This window comes from Sapajus apella, unplaced genomic scaffold (assembly GCF_009761245.1).
Source record: "Sapajus apella isolate SASKATOON/1434 unplaced genomic scaffold, GSC_monkey_1.0 scaffold4, whole genome shotgun sequence".
NCBI lineage: Eukaryota > Metazoa > Chordata > Mammalia > Primates > Cebidae > Sapajus > Sapajus apella.
This window is the reverse complement of record NW_022436944.1, coordinates 13,879,224-13,896,623: the sequence shown is the minus strand read 5'-3', so window position 1 is coordinate 13,896,623 and position 17,400 is coordinate 13,879,224. Positions and strand designations below refer to the sequence as shown.

The 17,400-nt window shown below is 35.5% G+C and overlaps 1 protein-coding gene across 1 annotated transcript in view; it reads right to left on the bottom strand.

Annotated features, from left to right (window-relative positions):
- Positions 1–3,596: 3,596 nt before the first annotated feature.
- LOC116537765 (putative heat shock protein HSP 90-beta-3) overlaps positions 3,597–17,400 on the bottom strand; it is a 33,455-nt gene continuing 19,651 nt past the window's right edge. The window contains exons 2-3 of the mRNA XM_032260050.1: positions 14,388–14,517; positions 3,597–4,117 (exon numbers count right to left, since the gene is read on the bottom strand). Coding sequence (XP_032115941.1) covers positions 3,597–4,117; positions 14,388–14,517 — 651 coding nt within the window. The remainder of the gene's footprint in view (positions 4,118–14,387; positions 14,518–17,400) is intronic.

Here is a 17,400-nt window from a genome sequence, read left to right as displayed (position 1 = left end):
TATCAATGGAGTGTATCTCAAAATAATGAGAGTTATTTATGACAAACCCACAGCCAATATCATACTGAATTGGCAAAAGCTGGAATCATTCCCTTTGAAACCTGGCACAAGACAAGGATGCCCTCTCTCACCACTCCTATTCAGCATAGTATTGGAAGTTCTGTCTAGGGCCATCAGGCAAGAGAAGGAAATAAAAGGTATTCACATAGGAAGAGACGACATCAAATTGTCCCTGTTTGCAGATAACATGATTGTATATTTAGAAGACCCCATCGTCTCAGCCCAAAATCTCCTTAAGCTGTTAAGCAACTTCAGCAAAGTCTCAGGATACAAAATCAGTGTGCAAAAATCACAAGCATTCCTATACACCAATAATAGACAGAGTGCCAAATCATGACGAACTTCCATTCACAATTGCTACAAAGAGAATAAAATACCTAGGAATACAACTAACAAGGGATGTAAAGGACCTCTTCAAGGGAAACAACAAACCACTGCTCAAGGAAATAAGAGAGGACACAAAAAGATGGAAAAACATTCCATGTTCATGGTTAGGAAGACTCAATATAGTAAAAATGGCCATACTGCCCAAAGGAATTAATACATTCAATGCTATCCCCATCAAGCTACCAAAAACTTTCTTCACAGAATTGGAATACAGTAATTTTTTTCTGGAAAGCTCTTGATTAGATCTAAAAAAGACACAGTTGATTGCTTTACTAAGGTAATGAAATATTAGAAGAAAACATTCTGTTCTTTCAAAAGCATTTGTTGTAAGTTGTAATGAAAAGTTTTAATTGAATGCCATTGTTTTCATGGTTTATTATGAGATATTGCTACATCAGTGATATTAAGTTCAAATAAAAAATTACCTTTGATTCTCTAAAATATATGCATAGTAATAGTTCTTTAAATCAGAAGTTTTTATTTAACAAATGTTCATCTGAATAATTGAATTCCTTTTTCTTAGAATTATTTCTTTATCTAAAATATGATTGCAGGTTGTCGGCAAGGGGGAGTGTTATTATCTATATTTCTTTAGGGCAACCATACAAATTACCACAAACTTGGTGGTTTAAAATAACAGAAATGTATTCTCACAGTTCTGGGTGCTTGAAGTATGAAAGAATTTGTAATGCTGGCTATATTCTCTCCAAAGTCTCCAGGGGAGAGTTCTTCCTTGCCTTTTATAGCTTCTGATGGTGCCAAAGAATAGCTTGTTGCTGTATTACTCCAATCTCTACGTTTCCCTTCATATGACCTTCTCCCTTTCTCCCTGTGTCTATTGTCTGTGTGTTGCCTCTAAGGACAGTGGTCATTGGATTTAAGGCTCACCTGGATAATTCAGAGTGATCTCATCTTGAGATTCTTAATCACATCTGCAAAGACCTTTTCTTTAATTAAGGTCATATCCACAGATTCTGAGTTAGAATATAGAAATGTCTCCAATCCACTACACAAACTTAATGTTTGTGAATGGGCTTTGGGGTTTGAAAGCTGTGAAATCAAATGCTTCTTCAACCACCCATTAGCTCTGTAATATTTGGCAAGTATATTGTGTAGTTTCGGAAATTATACTGATCATGAGTTGATGGACATAGGAATTTTAGTATTAATTGATAATTGACCCTCTTGCCTATTAAAATGAGTTTCTTTTGAAAATCCATACTCTACATGGTCACTGAATGATATCTCTGTGTAATTTGGCACTAATGACCACTCTCTTCTTCCTTAGCGTCTTCATTATGTTAGCTTCTTTCTAAAAAAAAAAATTAATGATTATTATTGTTATTATTATTATTTTAGAGATGGGGTCTTGCTGTGTTGGCCAGCCTGGCCTCAAACTCCTGGGCACAAGTTATCCTCTGCCTCAGCCTTCTGAGCATGTGGGACAATTGGCATGTGCTATTGTACCTATTTTTGTGTGTCTCAGCTTCTAAAATAGTGTAGTTTACTGATTATTTTACTACTATTCTGGCTGTTCTTTCCTCTTCTTGTGCTCCTATCCTGCCCCTTAAATATTAGTTTCTAAGGTTTCTAACATAGGCCTCTTTTTCAATTATCCTATATACTTTCTCCAAGTGACTTAACCTATTTTCAGAACTTCAACTGACAACTGCCTGCTGATGATTGTGAAATCTACATCTTCAAATCAAATATTTTCCTTCAGCTAGAAACCTGTATGCACCCACGTCCTAGGCTTTCATACCTAGATGTCCCACTTCTAAGCCTTCATATACAAATTTAAAGCTAAACTATAACTTTTTTTTTACATCTAGAAACCTATACCTTCTTTGTAGATGTACTGTTATTCTTTAGTCATCTTGATTTACCAGTCGTTCCCCAAATATGTCATGTTCTTTTGCCCCTTCTTTATCCTTACACACACTTTTCTTTCAGTTTGTAACTCTCCTTCTTATCTTGTGAACACCTGTTTATTTTTCAAGACTTAGCTTAAACATCACTTTATCCTTAAGATGACCATTTTCTTTTTGCTTTATATCCGTACTGAATCTTATAACCTGCTTCTGTTACACCAAAAGGCATTTTCGAGGGCTTGTTTTTCTTCCCCATTCAACTATGAGCTCCATGAAAGATAAGTAATCATACTCCATTTATCTTTGTAACCTTTCTTTTCAGAATAGCATCTGACACATAGCCCTCAATAAGTGCTTGTTAAAATGATTTCTTACGCCTACTGAAAGGACATCTTGCTATCATTATTATTATATTGTTTGTGGTTAGCTTATTCTTAAAAGCATTTAATGATAGTAATAATGGTTAACATTTATTGATAACATACTTATCAACATTCTGAAATTGCATATGTTTCTCTTGCATTTAGAGTTTATGGAAACAGCAAAACAGGCTGTGAGAGATGGATCATAAAATTAAAGGAGTTTGATTTGAAAGGAATTAGACAATGAGTCATTTTAAAGTAGTTTTTTTAAAATTCTGGCAACTAGATGTGTAAATAAAAATAGATAGAAATAAATATAAATAAAAATAGAGAATTTTATAGTTCCAGAATTTTACATTTCTGGAGGATAAATTAAATAGAAATAAAGACATACATATACCCTTAAAATGGTCATGAATCACATATTTTAGTGAACTTTTTTTTTCTGCAGATTTCTTAAAGCACACATAAACATTTTCATTCTGAAGAGTCTCTTTAGTTTTCATTTACCATGTTTAAGTCAATTAATTGATGCATTTCAGAACATTCATCTTTATTTTTCATTGAGGTTTTGTCTTACTCCAGTCTGAAACATTCACATAGAAACTGTGTGGGCTAAAATGCTGAAATGTACTGTAAATCATTGTATGCTAATTAAATTCAGTATTATTGGAATCTTTTAGCTTCCTTTTTACAGGAAGATATCTAAAGATAATTGATGGACATGTTACGTTTGGGGAAACACTTAGGCCTCTGTGCATTATAAAAATAGAAAAATTTGGAGTACTAAGGCTGAATTTGTAAGAAAAAATGCTGTCATTGATATTTGAAAAGTTCGTACATTTATTTTATCTTAGTAAAATTATTCATAAAATGACAGTGTCTCAAACATTTTTGTACTGATAATGATGGTCTTTTATGTTAGGCAACTGATCACTTCTGAAGACAGGAGTCTATAGGCTGCTGAGCACACAGCATGGTGCAGTGCCATCTGTGTGGTAGTTAAAAACAGAGGATCAGTTTCAAACAGCAGCACCACCAAGTCCTTGACTGCCTTGTCATTCTTGTCTGCCTCAGTCTTCTGCCGCAGTGTCTCCACAATGAGGTGGTCGGGGTTGATCTCCGGATGCTTTTTGGCCTCCATGGTGGAGTTGTGCCGAAGTGCCTGGGCTTTCATGATCCACTCCATATTGGCTGTCCTGCTGTAGGTGCTGGTCACAATGCAGTAGGGTGAAGACACAAGCCTATTGGAGATTGTCACCTTCTCAACCTTCTTATCAAAGATTTCTTTCATGAGCTTGCAGAGATTATCAAATTTTGCCTTGCTCTCTTCCATTTTCTTCTCCTCCTCATCCTCAGGGAGCTCCAGACCATCCTTAGTAACTGAGACCAAGCTCTTTCCATCAAACTCCTTGAGCTGCTGCACACAGTATTTGTCTCAAGCTAGGTCTAGGTATTGATGAAGATGAAGTGGCAGCAGAGGAACCCAGTGCTGCAGTTCCTGATGAGATCTCCCCTCCCCTTGAGGGCAATGAGGATGTGTCTCACATGGAAGAAGTTGATTAGAAGTTCATAGTTGGAAAACTGCTCTTGTATAGTGTCCTTACGGCTCCCACTGCAGCCTCGAGTGCCTCTGCCCCAGCTGGCTCCCCTGCTGATGTCTGGTGTTCTCTCTTGTCCTTGTGTTGGAGGCAGGAAACAAGAGTGTCAAGTCTCCATTCCCTCCCTAGTCTTGACAGCAGGATTGGATGTTGTGTATTGTGGTTTTTATTATGTTTGTTCATTTTGTTCTGAATTAAAGTAGGCAAAATAAAGAATATGCCGTTTTTATTCAAAAAAAAAAAAAAAGCAACAAAGGGTCAGATTGGCATCTCAGTTTCCTCATCTATAAAATGGAAAATGCATTGACAGTTGTCTTGAAAGATGTTTGTAAGAAAACAATGAAATCATCTTGTATGGAGTCCCAAGGCCCTGTTATAAGTGCTCACAGGTAACTTTTATTCCATTACTATAATTCATGGCATCATTTTCATAGGTGATTTCTGGAAAGCTAACCCATTGCTTTCCTAATGCATCCTTAATGGCATTTCTTTTGAGAAAACCTAATAATATTTAGGCATTAAATTGAACTGTGGCTGCCAGGCCTCAATTACGATGGGATTTCATTATGTTTTAGTGCCAATCCTCATTCTAGGTTAGCTTGGGGAAGGGCTTAGATGGCCAGGGAAGGGAATATTGAAGCAGTTTCCTTTTCAAAAGTAATGAAACTAAACCTTCCCAAAATAATTGATGCAAACATTTTAAAGCAATATTCTGATATCTATTGTGTAAAAGAAACTGTCTAGTAAATAAGCCATTCTTTCAATTTTCTGTATTGTAAAACTTTTTTGTGTGTATGTGTGGGTTTTTTTATTTTGTTCTGTTTAAAGATGGGGGTCTCACTATATTGCCCAGGCAGGTCTCAAACTTCTGGGCTCAAGCAATCCTCCTATCTCAGCCTCTTGAGTAACTGGTATTACAGGAATGTTCCACTGCACTTGGCTCTGTCCTAAGTAGAAAAATATATGAAACATGGAATAGACTCCTATTCTGCTTTTTAATATGTGGGATATTTGTAAGAACAAGATCTCTGGCACAGCATGAAGAGCTGCAGTCACATTCTTATACCTCTGGGAATCACTCCTGGGTTTTCCTTCTACTTTCCTTCCTTTTGTATGTGCTCGCTCTGCTTTGAAGGTTCTGGTTTCTCTCTTCTGTAACTATTCATATCATTTGTACCAGAGTCTTTCAGCTTAATTCTGATTTCACCCTTAGACAGGCTGTCTTTCAATTTTTCCTTCTTTGGCTTTATGTTCCTCCAGACAGGGACCTTGGGATGTTCTACCCCATCCTAAGGTCCCTGTTTGGAGACAGGACAATATAGTGAGACCCCATCTTTAAACAAAACAAAATCAAAAAGCCACACATGCACAAAAGGAAGTTTTACGATACGGAAAACTAGAAGAATGGCAGTCCATTTACTAGATAGACTGTCTGGAGACAGGGAGTCAGTAAGTACTCCAAATCTTGGGTATTTCCAGGCTGGAGATTGTCCTGGAGAACTAAAGGCTCAAGTTCATTTTTCTGCAGATTGACCCAAGCTTATGTAAATAAAGCTTCCAGAGATAATTTAGACTCTGAGTCAGTAGAACTGACCCTGGGAGGCTGGATACCTTTTCTGGGTGAGGTTACAAGAGTGTTACAAATACCACAGATGCTGCAGGTTGACCCAGCCTGAGTCTACACTTTTTAGACTTGGTTTGGAACTGTACAGGCCTCTTGATATGGTGAAACAAAGTTTTGATAGCTATTTCTGAAGATCAGACTTGCAAGAGTTGAGAAAATATTTAAAGATGATACCCTTGCTGAGTGTTTTTTTTTCCTCCAAACTTTTGATCAATTTGCCCTGAGCCATCCAATATTTCAGACTCAGTCCTTTTGCAGCCAAATAAATAAATAAATAAATAACCCTCATAGCTTAGAGGTATACTTTTTTGAGGATTACCCAGCCTATCTGTAGTTGGCTTAATAAAAGATGCAGGGGTCTCATTATGTTGCTAGTCTGAACTCTTAGGCTTAAGTGATTGTCCTGCCTCAGCCTCCGGAGTAGCTGGGGCTATTGGCGCATTCCACGACGTCCATCTTGTAATTGGCTTCTGTAGGATGTAAAACTATGCTCTCCTAATGCAGTATCTATGCCACAATGAACAACTCTGTAGCCCCAGTCTAAATTACAATGGTCAATTACATAACTGGCAGATCCTTTTAGAATACACTATTTACTCCAAATATTGCATTGGTAGGTTTTGAGTGAAATACAGAAAAATGTATGAATAATTCTTATGCTTGAACAGATTATTACCTATGAAAAGTCAAAGAAATAATTACATGACAAAACATTAATTCATGTTCCAAGAAATCAGAGAAGGAAGTAATTATTTCAGGTTGGTGGCAAATGGTTTCATGGGTGAATTAGATTCAAGCTGAGGCTTAAATACTTCAGACAGTTTGTAGATATGGAAAACATTAGATGGGGAATATTCAGAAAAATTTACACTGCATATGGCACAAAGCTGTCTATGTTATCCCCGTGCTTAAAACCCTTTAATATTTTTTAGTTGTGCTTCTCAAACTTGAATGCATGCATGCAGTTAAACTGATGACCTTTAATTACAGATTCAGATTCAGTGGGTCAGCAGTGGAGTCTGATATTCCAAATTTCTAAGTCCACTGCTGCTGCTGCTGCTGCACCTCAGATGAAATTGTGAAAGACAGAGAACCAGACTAATAAAGAAAAGAAAGAAGAATAGAATAGATGCAATAAAAAATGATAAAGGGGATATCACCACCGATTCCACAGAAATACAAACTACCATCAGAGATTACTACAAACAACTCTATGCACATAAACCAGTAAATCTAGACAAAATGGCCTAATTCCTGGACACTTACACTCTCCCAAGACTAACCCGGGAAGAAGTTGAATTCCTGAATAGACCAATAACAAGGTCAGAAGTTGAGGCAGCAATTAATAGCCTACCAACCAAAAAACGTCCAGGTCCAGACGGGTTCACAGCCAAATTCTACAAAATGCACAAAGAGGGCTGGTACCATTCCTTCTGAAACTATTCCAAATAAGAGAAAAAGAGGGAATACTCCCTAACTCATTTAATGGGACCAGTATCATCCTGATACCAAAATCTGGCAGAGACACAACTAAAAACGAAAATTTCAGGCCAATATCTATGATGAACTTCTATGAAAAAATCTTCAACAAAATACTGGCAAACCAAATGCAACAGCACATCCAAAAGCTTACCCATCATGATCAAGTAGACATCATCCCAGGGTTGCAAGGCTGGTTCAACATATGCAAGTCTATAAACATGATCCACCACATAAACAGAGCCAAAGAGAGAAACACATTATCTCAGTAGATGCAGAGAAGGCCTTCGACAATATTTAACAGCCTTTATGCTAAAAACTCTCAATAAATTAGGTATCGATGGAATGTATCTCAAAATAATAAAAGCTATTAATGATAAACCCTCAGCCAATATCATACTGAATGGAAAAAAACTGGAGGCATTCCCTTTCAAAACTGGCACTAGACAAGGTTGCTGTCTCTCACCATTCCTATTCAGTATAGTATTGGAAGTTCTAGCCAGAACAATCAGGCAAGAAAAAGAAATAAATGGTATTCAGTTAGGAAAAGAGGAAGTCAAATTGTCTCTGTTTGCTGACAACATGATTGTATATTTAGAAGACCCCATTTTCTCAGCCCAAAATCTCTTTAAGCTGATAAGCAACTTCAGCAAAGTCTCAGGATACAAAATCAGTGTGCAAAAATCACAAGCATTCCTATACACACAGACAAACAGCCAAATCAATAGTGAACTCTCATTCACAATTGCTACAAAGAGAATAAAATACCTAGGAATACAACTAACAAGGGATGTGAAGGACCTCTTCAGGGAGAACTACAAACCACTGCTCAAGGAAATAAGAAAGGACACAAACAGATGTAAAAACATTTCATGTTCATGGTTAGGAAGACTCAATACCATGAAAATGGCCATACTGCCCAAAGTAATTTATAGATTCATTTACTTTATAGCTATCCCCATCAAGCTACCACTGACCTTCTTCACAGAACTGGAAAAAAACACCTTAAACTTCATATGAAACCAAAAAAGAGCCCACATAGGCAAGACAAACCTAAGCAGAGAGAACAAAACTAGAGGCATTATGCTACCTGAGTTCAAACTATAGTATAAGGCTACAGTAATCAAAGCAGCATTGTACTGGTACCAATACAGAGATATATACCAATGGAACAGAACAGAGGCCTCAGAAGTAATGCCACACATCTACAACTATCTGATCTTCAACAAACTGGACAAAAACAAGCAATGAGGAAAGGATTGCCTGTTTAATAAATGGAGTTGGGAAAACTGGCTAGCCATGTGCAGAAAGCTGAAACTGGACCCCTTTTTTACACTTTACAAAAATTAACTCAAGATACTTGAGTAAAGATTTAAACATAAGACCTAACACCATAAAAACCCTAGAAGAAAACCTAGGCAATACCATTCAGGACGTAGGCATAGGCAAGGACTTTATACTAAAACATCAAAAGCAATGACAACAAAAGCCAAAATAGACAAATGGGATCTAATTAAACTTAAGAGCTTCTGCACAGCAAAAGAAACAATGACTAGAGTTAGCTGGCAGCCAACAGAATGGGAAAAAAAATTTGCAAGCTACCCATTTGACAAAGGGCCAATATCCAGAATCTACAAAGAACTAAAACAAATTCACAAGAAAAACCAAACAACCCCATCAAAAAGTGGGCACAGGATATGAACAGACACTTTTCAAAAGAAGACATTTATGTGGCCAACAAACGTATGAAAAAAATGCTCCTCATCACTGGTCATTAGAGAAATGCAAATCAAAACCACGTTGAGATACCATCTCATGCCAGCTAGAGTGGCAATCATTAAAATATCTGGAGACAACAGATGCTGGAGAGGATATGGAGAAATAGGATCACTTTTACACTGTTGGTGGGAGTGTAAATTAATTCAAACATTGTGGAAGACAGTGTGACGATTCCTTAAGGATCTAGAAATAGAAATACCATTTGTTCCAGCAATCCCATTACTGGGTATATACCCAAAAGATTATAAATTGTTCTATTATAAAGACACATGCACACATATGTTCATTGCGGCACTGTTTATGATAGCAAAGACTTGAAACCAACCCACATACCCATCAAGTATAGACTGGTTAAAGAAAATATGGAACATATACAATATGGAATACTATGCAGCCATAAAAAAAGATGAGTTCATGTCCTTTGCAGGGACGTTGATGAAACTGGAAACCATCATTCTCAGCAAGCTGACACAAGAACAGAAAACCAAACACAGCATGTTCTCACTCACAAGTGGGTGTCGAACAATGAAAACATATGGACACAGGGATGGGAACATCACATACTGGGGTCTGTTAGGGGATAGGGGCCTAGGGGAACGGTAGCAGGGGTTGGGGAGATTGGGGATGGATAACATTAGGAGAAATACCTAATGTAGGTGATGGGGGCATGGAGGCAGCAAACCATGTGTGTATACCTGTGTAACAATCCTGCAAGATCTGCCCATGTACCCCAGAAGTTAAAGTTTAATAATAAAAAACAACGTACAAAGAACCACAAACAAAACAAAGAAAGAAAGACAAAGAGGACTGGCGCTGAGGAGTGGGGCAAACTACAGCCAATGAGCCAAATTGAGCCTGCCAAATATATTTGAGGTTTTATTGAAACACAGGCACATCTCTTTGTTTACCTATCAACTACTTTTGCACTATGGTGGCAGCATTACATATTGTGACAGAGACAGTATGGCCCAGAAAGCCTAAGATATTTACTATCTTATTCTTTACAAAAAAGATTTGCCTACCTCTGGTATATATGGTAAGATAAAATACAAATACTCTAGGAGTGTATATGAGGACCAGCAAAAATTGTTTTCAGTCTATCTGCTCAATCTCTCTGCTCTGCCTCCTTAGACACTTGACTGCCATATAATCAGCTTGCTGTTAACACAGATCCTACATGTTTTTTTCTCATCTTTGAAACAGTATACCACCTGAAAATATATTGAGCACATGATTTGAAAAGTAAACTAAAATTACTTAAGAAGTTTGTTCCATTTTTCCCAACTTTGCAGACACCCTGTAGAATATTACACATTCACAAACGTATTGATGAGGAGTGGATGACAGGAACAATAGCTGTGGGTAAAAAGCAGTTGAAAATTTTCTGAAGCTTTTTTTTTTAATGGCAAGGTTTGAATTACATTCACATAGATGTGAATTATTATTCTGAATGATTATATCTGAATATTAGTTAAAAAATACTTAGTGCTGTGTTTTCTGCAATTATGTTTCCCACAGGATTTAATGAAGTATTATACAGCACACATATATTCACACACACACACACACACACACACACACACACACACACCCCTTGGAAAATGCTGGTTAAACAGATTACTGTAGAAATTCTGCAAGAAAGGGATTTAATATGCAGGCCTTCTTAAGATTATTCAGCTGTAAAATCCTTTTGATGTGAGATATTATTTATTCTAAAGTAGTATTGTGTGTGATACCAGTTGAACAATGTTGTACTAGTATATAAATATGCCATATATATATATATCACAGAACTATTACAATATTACCACAGAGGAAAGCTTTATATTCAGAGTTCTCTAAATGGTCGCCTGGCTCTACTGCTGAATAAATATGTGATCTTGGATAAGTTTAATCTCTTGCAAATCAGTATTTCTTATATAAAATAGATAAGATAATTCTGGCAGTCACTATATTAAAAGTTGTCAGAGGTAAATAAGATAGTGTAAGTTAAGTGCTTAGCCTGGCATCTGGCACATTATAATCAGTAGTAAATACTGCCTTTTTAATACTGCAATTATTAGCACAACTTGCCTCTACTGTTCAGTTTCATCACTGCCAATGTTTGCCATTACCCTTCTATTTTCCTGCCTGGAGCTGTGACCCAAAGTCATTGACTAGGATTTACACCCACAAAAGCCTAGAAATTGCATACTGGCTTACTATATACTGATATAGATCTGTGTGGTAAAATCAGCTTTAATGTTAAACTGGAAACATTATACTTTCAAAATACTATGTTTCAGTACACTTTAGAAATATTTTTCACACAGTTATGGTGTATAGTAGCTAAACATATTACTGTAGTCTTCTGAGATCCATGAGACAAAAAAGAATTTCTTATTTCATGAAAAGATGACAAGAATATTTCTTAACCTAGTCCCTGAAATTTACTGTAAAATGACACAGAAAACCACACATTTCCAGAGAAGCTAGAAAAAAACTTCTTGTTATTTATATAGTTGATGTTGCTAGAATGCTAGGGAGTAAAGAAATCCTAAAAAAAATATAGACAGTCTTTCCTGTGGTATAGGCCTCTAGGAATTGGAAAGAAAAAAAAAAAAACCAACTTATATTTATGTAGTTCTTAATACTAATATCAACAATAGAGCATAATAGTTTGTATTACATATTTCAAAACTCCTCTACTAATCTAATTGGATCATCAACTATATCCCTGTTCTGGGTAACCATGGATTTTCAAAATCATACATAGATTTATTCTGGAAATTTATAGATATGGGTAATATATATGCTTCATTTTTTAAAAGTAAGTTCTACTCTTTTAGCATTCACAAAATATTTATCTATTGTTGTTCAAATTTAGAGAGAAATTCAAGTCAAAAATTAGCATAAGAAGGTACTATAAACCCTCAAATCTAGGTGACCAAAACTGAAACTCTTAAATGAAAAATAGAGAGCAGTTAAAATCTATAGTTAAATAGTTGCAAATGAATTATTTATATCTTTTATAAATAACTGAAGCCTAAATATAATTCTTTTTTGTTTTCTATCCTGTGTATGATATTGGTGTTTCTAGACTTGAGAATAGTCATATTCTTTGGAATCACAATAACAACAAACTGGGTCAAGAAGGAATGACTGCCAAGGACCCATCTGCAAATCCTGTCTTTGGCCTCTCTGAAGCCTAATTTCTCTAATATCAACTGTATGTTTGCCACAATTTTATTGTGAGGATTAAAACAAATTAATGTATATGAAACAGAAATGAAAACCATAGATCACAAGATAAATCTTAAGCAAGATGGTGGATCATAAACCATCTGAATTGTTTTTGATCCCCAATTTTTGCAACCCTGGCTTCTTCTCATTATTTAGGTTTTAACTTAAATATCTCCTCAGAAAGGGCTTCCGCAAAGAATTAATTCAAAGTAGAAATTCACCTTCTCTGCCAGTTACTCCTTGTCTGCTACCACTCATAACAATCTAAAATTAATACCAATTTCATACCACTCATAACAATCTAAAATTAATCCAAAATTAGCCTACTTTTCACTTATGTGTTAATTTTTTTTGTCCTGGTCCCCCGCCCCCTCTACGAGGCAGGGGGACTATTGTTAATTGTATTCATTGCTGACTCCCAGTGTCTGGGACATTGCAATGAGGACATGTGCCCTTCACAATCACTCTTGTTTCCATGCATGTCGATTCAAATGAATTTAGGTCTTGCAGCTATGTCAAACTGAACATTTTCATGTAACTTTCTATGTGTTCAATAACAAAAGGTCTTCAGACAGCAACTCATTCCTGATGGCAAATCTTATCCAAAAGAGAATTATTCTCTCTGTGGAGTCATTTTCATGTCAGATAAAGTCTCTTTACTCAAAATGCTGCATAGAATTTATCTATATCCAGAGAACCAGATGAGAGATTTATTTTTTGATTCTCCCTGTAAAGTAGTTAAGATAATTTAGACCACTGTTTTGCTATTTCTCTCTCCAGAATTAGCCTGGAGTTAATGATTGTAAAAGCTAGGAGGTCGGTCTGGCACTCTCAGATGGCACAATTGTACTTTGTAGGCTAAAAGACTAGGTAGTTTATTCCTATTAAATAAAGGGTCTTAAAGTTTATGTGATTGGAGAGGTAAAATATCCATGTCTTACAAAAGTAATGAATCAAACCCCGTCGTTACAACCACTCGTGAAGTCTCACACATCAAGCCTTCCATTGGCCTCTCTGGCTTTATGCCTAGTGCTCTTCCCATCATTCCTTCATCCCAGCCACACTGGCCTCCTTGCTGTTCCTATAATCCTCAAAGAGATCCTAACCCCAGAAAAAGATAAGGCTTGCTCCCACATACCTTCAGGTTTTAGCTCAAATGTCACCGTAGCAGAGACATCTTCCTGACCACCCTGTTTAAAATCACAAAACCTTGCTCTGCACTCTACCTCCTTCCTTGCTTCTTTATTTTTTTCCCATAGCATTTATGACCATGTGACATACTTCATAATTTACTTGTTAATTTATTCATTTTGAACAAGGATTTTTGTATGTTCACTGCTAGGTACTGTTGGCACATGGTAGGTAAGTACATAATATTTAATTAATGAATAAATGAAAAAAGTAATTAATATGCAAAAGAGTAGTATAATTTCAATACTTGAACTTCAAACAGTTCATTAAAATGGATTGTATATAGTTCTCCAGAACTTGAGGCTGGTTGTTAATTAGATTACTGCAAGGAACAAAAACCGTGGGGTTACTCCAGGATTTATTTTAAAAGACTAAGGGGGAAGTAAGGAAGAGGAAAAACAATCTGTGTAGGCATCCAGTAGTTGCTCATGGGAAGGGGATGTCATACAGACCGCTGTCACTGACCTATTTCAGTAGGTCAGTAGGATGTTGTCACTGACGTGGTACAGTAGTTCTCAAACTGCGATGATGTTTCAGAATCACCCAGGTGCTTCTTAAAAACACAGTTTGCCTAGCCTCCCCCATCTTAAAGTCAGTAAGTCTCAGTGGGCTCTGAGAATTTACAGTTCTAATCAGTTCCCAGGTGATTCTCATGTTGCTAGATTAACCACGATCCACACTTTGAGTTCCCTGACATAGTATAAAAGCCACCCTATTGACCTTGGGGGCACTCTAGTCCTATTGACTTAGTTCTTTCAGCCATGCCTCCATATTCCTGTTTGATCCTCTGTTAGCAGTTCTCATTTTTAACCTGAAGTCTTTGGCTCCTTATGAAATTTAGTGCATCGTGACTTCTGTTTTTTGCTTTTGCTCTCCGTGATTTCTGCCTTTGTACCACTTTGTGCCTGCTGACTATGTCTGCATCTCTCATTTGCATTTCCCTGGGGAGTTTAAGGGTTGGATTGAATATTCTAATCACTCTTCAGTAGAAAGTATCTCTGTAAGGTATAGCTCTCATAAATGTCTCACATAGGCCCTCTGGGTCATATAAAGATGCTGCATTAGCAAGGTCACATGGAACAAAACATAATTACCTATGTGTAAGGCACATCATGTATTTTTATTCAGATGGGGTCTGTAAGAATGAAGGCACTTGAGGGTGTTCAGAAATGACCACTGTATGTGACAGACAGCTGGCATGGTGTATCTGCTTCGAGGTGAACAGACAACTGGCATGAAGTGCCTTTAATATTTTGAAATGGTGTAGAAAAGAATGTCTGTATTTTGCTGCCAAATTGGCAATAAATTAGACTAGTAATACTAGACAAATTTTTGTTTTTCTCTGGCCTCCATTTCCCCAGTGACAACGTGAGAGAATTTGGCATGATGAACTTTAAATTCCTTTCCATATGCAATGTGCTATGACTTGATGAATCTAATTTATTAGCGTACATACACAGGTACATGACTAGGTCAGCCTCCATTTCCAGGTTGCTATGATATAATTTATTACAGGTGAAAATTATATTCTACTTTCTTTAATTGTATGGATATCGAACCAACCTGCCTGGGTTTGAATTGTTGTTTTGCCATTTACTAGTCATATGACCTTGGGCAAATTATTTTGTCTGTCAATTTTCTTATCCATAAAATGAGGATTATAGTAATTTTCTTATAGTTTTGTTGGATTAAATGAGTTATTACATGTGAAAGTATTTATAATAGAAATGAAAGTGTTTGAAAGGCTATCTGGCACATAGGAAAGATTATATAATTATCTTAAATTATTTTATATAAATTTCAATCAGTGCTATGTTTTGTCTAATTAATACACATGATTATAATATGCATGGGAATTTTACTTAGAATTGTGCTTAGAATATGAAGCCATCAGAAATTATTTCATTAAAATGATGCTATAGTGAACCCTCTTTGAAGTATTTTAGAAATTGCTACATTCTTTTAAAATATATTTCTGATAGCGAAGAGGCACATGACATTTTGTGAGAGACTAAACTATAAGAACACAAAACATAGCAAACTTTGCCAAAGGCTAGGGGTTGGTCGGGAGTGGGAAAATTTTCTGCAAATGAGCATAGTGAAGCTTTTGTGTGTGATAGCAATATGCTGTATCTTGTTGTGGTGATGGCTACATGATTGAATATGTTTGTTAAATTTGTATACAAAAGAAAAGTAAATTTTTATTGTATCTATGTTATAGCTAAGTAAACCCCACTTTTACAAAGTGCTTCTCAGTGCGATATTTTGATAACGTGAGATTTTGTAAACCACACGGCTGTATATGATTCTGACCTTGCACATTGATTTCCTTAACTTGCTTTTATTCTTATTTCAAGTGTTTGAAATATAACCTAAAATGTCAGTGGAAATCCTGCCACAGCTGCCTCCATCTTTGTAGGACCTCATGTTTGGGTTTTTCAGTATGTGGCCTTTTCTCATTAATACTTAAAACCTCTCTCACTTCTGTAACTCAACATGCCATTCTCTACTCAGCCTTCATCTCTGCCTACTCTTTTCACCTGGGGCTCCTTAGGCATTCATTCACTCAGAAAATGGAAGCAAAGAGACCTATGTGATATTTGTTGATGCTATTGTCAGTGGTACTGTTTTATAAATTGTTGCTACTGGTTTTCTGAAAAAGAAAAAAAAAAAACGTTTTTGGAAGGCTGATGACATACTCATTAACCTAACCAAACTTATATAATATTTCACATATTATTTTTGATATTTAAAAAATCTTATTCAAGGAACTTCTAGTTTGCTGAGCACTTTTTCATTATTATAAATGGCATATTCTACAAAACTTTTTTTCTCTATATTTGCTGAGATCACATGATTTTTCTTAATTTTGTTAATGTGTGATAAATTATACAAATTGATTTTCAAGTATTAAAACAACCTTGCTTTCTTGCCATAAATCTATTCATTATGTTTTATTTTCTATTTGTTGAATTTGACTTGTTAACATGTTGGTTAGAATTTTTGTCTTTGTTCATGGATGAGGTTGGACTTGATTTTCTTTCCTGGTGGTTTTCTTGTTAGGTTTTAGTATCAAGATTATAATTGCTTTATAAAACAAGTGGGATGGTGCTGACCTTTTTTCCATATTCTAAGGGTTTTTGTAAGATTGGAGATAACTATTACTATTTCTTATATGTTTAGAAAAATTTACCAGGAAAGCCACCTTGGCCTAGAGTTTTAAGACAGGTTTTAAATTATGAATTTAATTTCTTTACTACACAGGACTATTTATATTTCTAAAATTCTTCTTTATTTATATTGCTAGATACTCTTTATTAGATTTTTTCATATTACCTAAATTTTTAACATTTTATTAGCATAAAGTCATTTATAACATGCTCATACATTTGCAGTGTCTAAAGAATTTGTAGTAATATTTCTTTGGTTTTATGTGTTGTCTCTTTTGTGTTTTTTTTATTATTTATTCAACAGTTTTAACAACTTATTAGTTTTTTTAAAATAATCAAGCTGTGACTTTGTCAATTCCCTCTAATATTATTTTAAAAATTTTTAAATATTTACTTTTTTCTTTTTTCCTTGAGTTTATTTTTTCCTTTTATTCTCTTAATCTTGAGATCAATGCTTAGTTCATTAATTTTCAAACTTTATTTTCTAATCTATGCATTTAAGGCTACAAATTTTTTTAAACACTTCTTTATCTGCATCACATAAATTTTGATAGTTAATCCATTATGTAATTTTTTTATAATCAGATAAAAATATTTTCTATTTTTTACTGTAATTCATTATTTGATACATGGATAATTTAGTATTTCTTAATT